Raw genomic sequence first — 9,052 nt, forward strand, 5'->3', positions numbered from 1 at the left:
TTTCTGCGAATGGAAACCACAGAGGTGTGGATGGCAGGCTTGGGTGAGCTGGAGAGGAATGTTGATTCCCTGGGAGAAACAGTGGCTCCTGGTTCTTGGGGCAGCCGGGGCAGACCCTGATGATGACCATCAGGCCCCCAGATCCTGGCAATGCTGAACAAGGGCTCTTGGGACGCTGGGCAGAGCTGATGGCAGTATGGACTGTGAGGTATCCATGGCCAGCTCTGGCAGTAGAGATGGAGGAGGGATATGGCTTTCTCATCCCTCCCTACTAACCTCCCATCAGGGCCCTGAGACCCCAGAGGGTCTCCTCCAACCTCACCCTCTGAGAACTGGGGCCTCCAGGAGATGGGGCAATGCCCAGATCTTGGGGAGCCCAGCTGCTCCCACCCCAGCCCTGCTCGACAAGGCAGCACTCCCGCCCCCACAGACTGCCTGTGGGACACACTCCACACCAAGGAGCAGGAGACTCTCCCCGGGATGCGAATGGCTTCAGTGGCTCCGGGTTTTGCTGTCCCAAGGTCTCTAACTGGGCACCTGGGCCAGCTCAGAATGTGTGGCTGATGGGAGCACTTGAGTCAACTCCAAGGGCAGTGTTTGGGGGTGGGTGAAGGACTTCCCAAGAGCCCTGGAATGAAACCAAGGCCTGCCTGGCAAGCAGCGTGTCCAGCTGTGTTACCGTCCCCACCACACAGCTTGGAGCGAGAACAAAAGCCATTTTCCTTCATACGGTGCCATGTGAGAACCCCCACAGCACAACGTGTCCCTGGACAACACATCAAGCCTGGGGCTCTGGGTTTTTTCTGGGCCAAGGTCAAGCTGAGGGCACCTCCTCTCAGGGCCTCATATACCTTTAGTGACTGCACGTTTGGCAAGTGGGGGTCAGGCTGCCCTGGGATTGGGAAAAAAGTCTCAGAGCTTGGCCCCAAGCCTCTCTAGGGTAGCGGGGGCCCAGTCCAGCTTCACAGCCTGGCGCCTGCTGAGCTGACCCCCAGGCCACTGTCCCGGGCAGGTCCGGGCTCCAGCAGAACACCTGCCTGGACAGGCCTCCCTTCTCACTTCTGTTACTAAAGGGAAAAGCTCTTGCCTCTTTTTCCTGAAGGTCATTTAGCTTTGTGGACTCTGCCTCCTGTTCCTGTAAGACCAAAGATGTTGAGTGAAGGCCGGGCTCCAAAGCAAGAGGAAAAAGATGGACTGCTCTTCAGCGTGGCCCAACCTTGGCCTCCTGCGAGCCTCCGTCTGCGTGCTCGCCTTCCTGCGCCTCCTGCATGCTGGACTCTGAGTCGCTCTTCTCCCTCTCTGGGTCTCGTTTTCCATTCTCATGACCCAGCTTCCCAAGGGTGCCGAAGCTTTTCTTCTTGTCTTGTGCTAGGTTTTCCTGACTGCGGGAGGAGCAGGGAAAGTGGTTTGGAAGAGGTGTCACGGCAGACAGCTGCAGGCAGCTCCTGGTCTCCTCCGGGGCTGTCTCCCTGGGCTCGAGGCTGGTGCCCCTGGGGTCTGGTGGGCGCCTATGAGGGGCCCTGACCCAGCACAGAGTTCTGGCTCTGAAGGGCCCCCCAGCCTGGCCCTCCTGGCTCCCTCTGCTGGCCCATCTTGGCTGGAAAACTTACCCTGTACTGCCAGGGTCTGGAGTGGGACTACAGCCAACCTGGGCTTATTTCAGAAAGCAGGGTCTAACCTTGCTCAAAGAACCAAAATCTGATGAGAAAATGCAGCCACTCTGTGGCAGATCCACAGCTCACTCCATGTGGATACCAAATGGGCCATGCCGGCCAGCAGGCTGGGGGGTCTGTGGCTGGCCCTGCTGTTACTCACACCAACCTGGTGATCCCTCCTGTGGTCTGCTATGGTGTGTGGCCAGGGGCAAGAGGAATGCAACAGGCAGTGAGGATGACACGGGCTCCGCCACCATCTGCAATGGTGTTGACTTGGCCAAGGGTGTTGACTGACTTGGCCAACGTGAGCAGACACTTTCAGCTGTGCCACCCTAAAGGTGTGTGGTCTTCCCAGCTCAGCTGCCCTCACCAAGGCCATCAGTTTCCCTGAGCTCTACAGAGCGGGAGGCTCCAAATGCCTCACACATCCTCTCTAACACATGAACACTTACTCTCACCAACTGATTGCACCTTTGGCCACTTCAGCGGCCGGACGCCTTCCTCGGTCTCCACTCAACGGGAGCCATTTGTAAATAAGAGGGACTTGGCCCGGGCCTTGTCCATGGTGCTGGCAAATTGACTTTGTTAGATCTGAGACAAATTTTTGAGGAATTCAATGACTTTTAAGTCTTCTTTGATGGCAGGAGGGTGAGTGGGTGGGAGAACCAGAGCTGGGTTAGAACGGGACGCAAGGTGCAGGGAGGCAAGAACTCGGCGGTACGAAGTGGGGATGTGCCGTCCAGGGCCCCACACCCCCTCCCTAAAGGGTCAGTTGAGTTGTTTATATCTAAGGTGGGCCCAGCAGTCCACTAGTGAGATGATGCCTCCCTCCCCAGAGGGCCATGGGGTGTCTACTGAGAGGGATGCAGCTGTGACCCTCAGGCCAGGGCCCGAGTCCTGAGGACACCACCCCGCTACAGGTGGGCCCTGTTCCCACGTTGAATTCCTCTCAAAATAAGGAGGATTTCCCAGCCCTCCCATCCAGGCCCTGGGTGGGGTCTTCTCAGGACCCAGGGCTCCCTTGGTCCCCTTCTAAGTGTCTACCTTGATGCCCAGGTGCCACCCCCACACCCCACCCTCTCTTGTGTCCGCCTCACTTTTCCCAGCTCCACCTTCACCCAGGCCAGCGCCGGACAGGCCGCTTACCAGCTGGCATCTTCCGCGTTACTGCTTGGGTCTTTCCCTTGATCTTTGGACTCTGGGGAGGAAGGACAGAGCCATCAGCACCATCACACTGCAGCTACCGGAGCTCAGGACCTGCCCTGAGCCGCCCACAGCCACCCATGGCAGAGCTCAACTCTCAGCCATGGGTACGGCTAACCTGAGTTTCTCCCCAACCCATGCCCATGCCCGGCCCCTCCTGTATTTGCTATCGGCACTTTCCACAGCCTGGTGCCAGGGCCTTGAGCCTGGCTCAGCCCCAGCAGCTCCGCCCACACTCGGGCTCCACCTTCTCCCTACAGCCGCCTTACAGTAAACGCATGAGGCTCCGGGACCTCTTGAAATTCCTCTTTGTCCTAGCACAGCTGGCTGGAGGTATCTGAGCAGGAGAGTGGGAGAAGCCCACAAGCCCTGCCCATGCCGGCTACCACCCCCAACCCAGGCTTCCTCTCATGGATAGGTGGGACTTGAAACCCCACTTGGCTTGTCCAGGAAAATCCACCAATCCCCAGGGTCTCCAGGCTCCCCGAGAGGCATCGCGGGATGTTTCTAGTAGTCTTTCTTCGGGACCACTTTATGTCTCGTGAGGATCTTTACCTTGATGTGAGAGAGGACAGGGGCCCGGGAACATCAACTCGGGTGAGCCGCGTCTGGTGCTCCCGGCAGGAACCCAAGCCTGGCTGTTGGCCACTGGCTTGCACCGAGCACACACTGCTCCCTGGCACACTTGGCTAAAGGTGTTGACTGACTTGGCCAACGTGAAACACTCTTCTAGTGAAACACTGAGTTCTCTGTTCCCAGGAGCTTGCAAACCAGCACAGCCTTGTGAGGGAGCCACGTGGCAGGGGATTCTCCAAACCCTAGGTACTCAGGAGAGCCCTGGAGTGAGCGGATTCCAGATCCCACAGGGCCTCCAGCCGCGTCAGAGCCAGGAATGGTTGCGGAGACCCTGGCTTCCCGTAGCTACTCCCTCTTCCCACAACACCCCCTTGGCCAGGGATTCAAATACAACAGGGATGATTCCAAAGCTTTAAATCATGCTTGTGATGGAAGAGACCAGACCTCCTCCCAGAGCTCGGCAGAGTCACACAGGCCACTCCAGGCAGGTCACTCAGCTCAGCCCACAGGCCCAAGGGGCAGCTGGGGAATGGGGCTTTTCCAGGGAAATGAGACCAACGGCCGACCACGAGGGGCTGCCCCCAACAGAGAAGCCACGAGTGGGGCCCAGAGGTGGAGCGCAGAGCCTTTGCGGAATCAACAGGTGTCCAGGGTGCATGTGGGCTCAAGGCAGGGCCTCAGTGGGTCTGGAACCCAGTGGATTTTCACTCTGCTCTTGCTGGCCTCTTTGGGCTGCCCTCCGTGAGCACCGGTCTCCTGTGCTCCGCATGGGCCAGGCCCAGACACACCCTCTGCCCCCACTGGTCCCCCCGTGAAGTCGGCCACCCCACGTCTCCCGCATCCCGGAGGCCTCCCGGTGTTGTGGACGTGGCGTCTCACACATCCAGGCACCTGTGGGTGCACGTGGCACTGGGCATGTCATGTTGCGAGGGGCGAGGAGCTGAGTCCCTGCAGAAACCAAGGCCACGTCGGACTCTACCAGCGGTCAGCAAGGCCTGGCCCTTCTCCTCGGGTCACAGGGCTGGAAATGCCTCCTGCTCTTCTCCGGCAGAATCTCAGTTGCCTGGAGGCAGCCACAAAGCTCCCGGGAGGATGTGCTCCTGGGCCGTGGTCTCGGACCCTGAGGGTGCTGGTGCCTGGGGGAGGCTGTGCAGGGTGGACGTCTTTGCCAGACAGGACAGGGAGCCACACAGAAGCCCGGCCTCCCTGTTGCGGCTCCTCCCATCGTGCAGTTTTGGGCAAATCCAGCAGGTGTTGAGGGAAATGTCAGCCACGATGGGGCTCAATCCCTCCCTCCATCAGACCCCGGCCTCTAGGTCCACACTGCAGTGGCACCGGGCGGCATTATTCGAGACCCGCTCCCTGCCCCGACTTAAATTCCCGATAAGCAGCCTGGGCGTAACTTATTCTTTTGAGAACTTTGCATGTCTTGAGGGAACCCCATGGGGAGGTAGGGTGCAGCCTTCTAACTGCTCACGCCCCCCCAAACAGCACATATTTAGATTTTTAAACTCAGAGAAGAACACACATTTTTACATCATTACCTCTTAAAACTGTCCCCAGGGCTTGAGCAAGCAAACCCCGAGTCCTACTGGGCTGTTTCACTTCCACGGCCCCGTGGACACCTTTGCGAAGGGGAGGCGGAGCTGCCGAGGCCGCGGGAGGGGAGGGGAGGGCCAGCGCACAGCTCTGTGTCAGCCCCTCAGCCCTGTGCTCTGGGCCAGTATTCAAGGTGTGAGGAGGCGACTGTAGCACCATCCCCAGGCCCACACCACCGTCCGTTCGGCACACCTGGAAACATCTCAGAGTGGCGAGTGTGGACTGACACAGCGGCGGCCTACACGTTTCGTGGTTTAGAAGCCATCCATGTCAAACACCAGCTACACAGGTTCCTTGCTGGTGGGCGAGGCCCGAGGCTCCTGGCAGGGACCCTCCTTGCAAACGGGGCGCCTGGCCATGGTCCTCCCTTCAGGCATCGGCTGGCTTCGGAGGCCCACGAGGGTCCCGGGCCTGCCCTCCTCTCACCCCTCCCGCCCTTGGCTGTGCCTGGCTGGAGACCCCACAGCTCCGCCCCAGCAGCGCAAGGCCTTCCTGGCAGCCCCGGGGGGGTTACAGGTGTGGACCTGCAGTGGTCCCCACTTCCACCCTTAGCGTTCTGAGCACAGGGCAGTGGGAGGCAGGAGGCCCGGCCCCGTCCCTGCTGCCTGTGGAAGGAAAATGAATCTTGGGCCCCGAGTCACTGAGCTAAGGGGAGGAGTCAGGCTGGGAATGTGTCAGGCAAACCTGCCTCCCAACCTCTTCCTAAATAAGAGCTGCAGAGATAAACGGCCACAGGCCTCCCTCATCATTCACCCACAAGGAAATTCCCTGTGAGCCTCAAGATCTCTGCCCTAAGCAGTTTTGTGGAGTTTCACGCTGGGAATGCAGATGGACAGCTGACCGTCACAGGTGCAGGACGGGGACAGAGGTCACGGTCCTCCCTCTGCTCACCTGAGACAAGTGTGTCTGACAGCTCCCTCCAGGCTGCTTATGAAAAACTGCAGTCACTGAGCTGGACTAGGATACAAGTGATTCTCCCTCTAGTCCCCTCACGTGTAAATTGTGTGTTCAGTGAAAGGCTGATCGAGACCCAAAAGAATGCAGCCCTGTGTCTCCTCTACCTACAACCTGGAAGCCCCTCCTGCTTCGGGCTGTCCCTTTCCAGACAGAACCAGCGTACCCCTCACAGGTACTGATTGATGCCCCACGTCCCCCTAAAATGTATGACACCAGGCTGTGCCCCACCTTGGACACACGTCGTTGGACCTCCTAGGGCTGTCTCGGCGCGTCCCTAACCTTGGGAACTTTCTAGAACTTTCTAACTGGGCTGGGCTCTGACGCAGGTACTTTGGGTTCAGTGCCTGGTGAGGCAGCCACGCCGTCCACCTGCTCCCCGCAGCCCCACAGCCCCTACCCAGCTCCTTGCGAGGCTTCCTAGGGCGGCTGGGAGGGTCCCTCTTGGGCTGCAGGCCTCCCAGACTCCTGCTTCGCTGAAGTTCAGAGGGCTCGCTGGCTGCCTTGAGGTGCCAAAGGGCCACTCCTGAGGGCAGGGCCCTGGGGCCGGGCTGGTGCCTCCTGTGTGTGGTCCCCGTGTCCTTCTCCATCCTCCAGCCCAGCCTTGGCCTGAGCACAAGACTGTCACCCTCACACCCAGCCGTCCCGCAGGGAGTAGTCAGGAGGTGCTGGGAGTGCCGTTGCCATGGGTCTGCTGTGACATCACTGTAAGGTCAGAGGCCAAAGATCGGCTGGTCCCTGGCAGCACAGTGCAGCTTTCCCGCAGGCTGGGGTTGGGGCGGGTTCAGCGTTTTCACATCTCTGGTCTCTCCACCACGGAGGGCGGGGAACTGGCACCAGGCCCTAACAGGGCCTGCAGATGAGACGCTGGTCTCCCTCTGTGATAGGGTATTTGAGTCTTTCTCTCCCTATCAGGGCAAATGGGACACAGATCAACTCAGGAAGACAAAGGCAGCCCCTACAGGCAGTGGTGGGTGCAAATGCTGCCGGCCCAGTGCCTCTCCTCACCCACATGGCGCCAGGACGAAACCCTGCTGTGGCCGGGGCTCCGGCGAGGCCTTTCCGGGCCGACGGTGTGAACTGCATAGGTCAGCGTGGGTTTGCTGGCATTCCCAGGCAGGCGGCTTAAACAGCGGGAGCTCATTCCCTCCGGTGCTGGGGGCAAGGTGTCTCGCAGCACTGGTTACCCCAGGCCTCTCTCCTTGGTGCGAAGATGACGTATTCTGTGTTCTCACGCGGTCGTCCTGTGTGCTGCGTCCTCATCTCCCCTTCTCATGAGGACGCCGCTCACACTGGGTCAGGGCCACTCGTACGGCCTCGCTTTACCTTGACAATCTCCACAGCTCCATGCCCAAGTGCAGCCACACCCTGAGGTCCTGAGGGTCACGGGGTCACAGCTCCAGCATGAGGATTTGCCGGGACAGAGTTCAGCCTGTACTGAGCCGAACAGAAAACCCCCAGCTCACCGTCTCCTCCAGCCTCCAGACCACAGTGGGTGGGGAGGCAACATTTTACCTCTTGGGGTTTTTTGGTCGGGCCTGATAATTAAAATCAGCAGATGAGCTGGAGAAAGGCACACGCACTCCAGCACGGTCTGTGTGGCCGGGAATGGCCTTTCCTTCCCGAAAGAGGAGGTAACACCCCACGGGGAAGACGCTCTCCAGAGCCAGAAGAAAACAGCATTCTTATCCTTGTGGATGGCTGTTTCAGCTCAAAATAACCCTTATAACAGTGTGGCTTATTTGGGCGGCCCCTTCTGCCCCTTCACGGGCACATCGCGAGCCTGCGCGCCCCCCCCACCCCCAGGACCCGCTTCCTGTGCCCAAGCCTCCTCAGCCAGGGGGAAGCAGGTGTGACCCCCAGGCTGCAGGCTCCCCTCCTTCTGATCTCTTCTTTTGAAGAGCCCATGGCCTCTCAGCACCCAGGAGGCCTCAGCTCTCTGGGCAAGTGGTGGGTGCAGGGTGGGGGCCTTGGCCTCACACACGCTGTGGCACTGCCTGCCCTCCTGGGACGGTTCCTCAGAGCACCTGTTCTGGACGCTCTGATGTTGGGAGCCCCGCAGATGCTGCCAGGATGGGAGAGGAGGCTGCAGTCTCTCTCCAACAAGTGCTGGGTTGTCTGGAGCAACGAGAGCAAATGGGCGTCACTGGGGTCTCCACAAAGCCACCTGCAGTCTCTTGGTGGGTGTATTAGACAGCTTTCATGCTGTTGATAAAGACGTACCTGAGACTGGGTAATTTATAAAGAAGAAGAGGTTGAATGGATTCAGTTCCACATGGCTGGGGAGGCCCCGCGATCATGGTGGAAGGTGAAAGGCACGTCTTACATGGCAGCAGCGGGAGAGAATGAGAGTCCTGCCCACCACAGATTCAATCACCTCCCACCACACAGATTCAATCACCTCCCACCACACAGATTCAATCACCTCCCACCACACAGATTCAATCACCTCCCACCACACAGATTCAATCAATCACCTCCCACCACACAGATTCAATCACCTCTCACCACACAGATTCAATCACCTCCCACCACACAGATTCAATCAATCACCTCCCACCACACAGATTCAATCACCTCCCACCACACAGATTCAATCAATCACCTCCCACCACACAGATTCAATCACCTCCCACCACACAGATTCAATCACCTCCCACCACACAGATTCAATCAATCACCTCCCACCACACAGATTCAATCACCTCCCACCACACAGATTCAATCAATCACCTCCCACCACACAGATTCAATCACCTCCCACTGGGTCCCACCCACCACACATGGGAATTATGGGAGCTGCAATTGAAGATGAGGTTTGGGTGGGGACACAGCCAAACCATATCAGTGGGAAACGCAGAGGGGCTTCTGGCCCCCATACACTCCCACCTCCCACTGCCCTGCAGGACCCTCCTGGCTGTTCCAGGAGGGGCTTCCATTCTCCATGTTCCCTGGGGCCTCGTCCTCCTTGCCCTTCTACTTCCTCTTGGAGGGGCTGACCTTGGCCCTCCTGGGCCCTTTCTGGGCTGACCCCAGCACAGCTGTGCCCAGAGTGTGAATGGAGC

The 9,052-nt window shown here is 59.0% G+C and overlaps 1 protein-coding gene across 4 annotated transcripts in view; it reads right to left on the bottom strand.

Annotated features, from left to right (window-relative positions):
- Positions 1-6,680, bottom strand: part of C14H13orf46 (chromosome 14 C13orf46 homolog) — a 14,748-nt gene extending 8,068 nt beyond the window's left edge. Inside the window, exons 1-5 of one of the 4 annotated variants that reach the window (XM_054447111.2) lie at positions 6,388-6,680; positions 2,802-2,853; positions 1,217-1,382; positions 1,088-1,135; positions 1-224 (exon numbers count right to left, since the gene is read on the bottom strand). The exon at positions 1-224 is cut by the window's left edge and continues 45 nt beyond it. In XM_054447111.2, the coding sequence (XP_054303086.1) occupies positions 1-224; positions 1,088-1,135; positions 1,217-1,382; positions 2,802-2,853; positions 6,388-6,577 (680 nt within the window). In that variant the 5' untranslated portion in view covers positions 6,578-6,680. The remainder of the gene's footprint in view (positions 225-1,087; positions 1,136-1,216; positions 1,383-2,801; positions 2,854-6,387) is intronic. The other 3 variants (XM_054447112.2, XM_054447113.2, XM_054447114.2) reach the window with 3 other exon arrangements.
- Positions 6,681-9,052: the final 2,372 nt, after the last annotated feature.

This window comes from Pongo pygmaeus, chromosome 14 (genome assembly GCF_028885625.2).
Source record: "Pongo pygmaeus isolate AG05252 chromosome 14, NHGRI_mPonPyg2-v2.0_pri, whole genome shotgun sequence".
In the NCBI taxonomy this organism is placed as follows: Eukaryota; Metazoa; Chordata; class Mammalia; order Primates; family Hominidae; genus Pongo; species Pongo pygmaeus.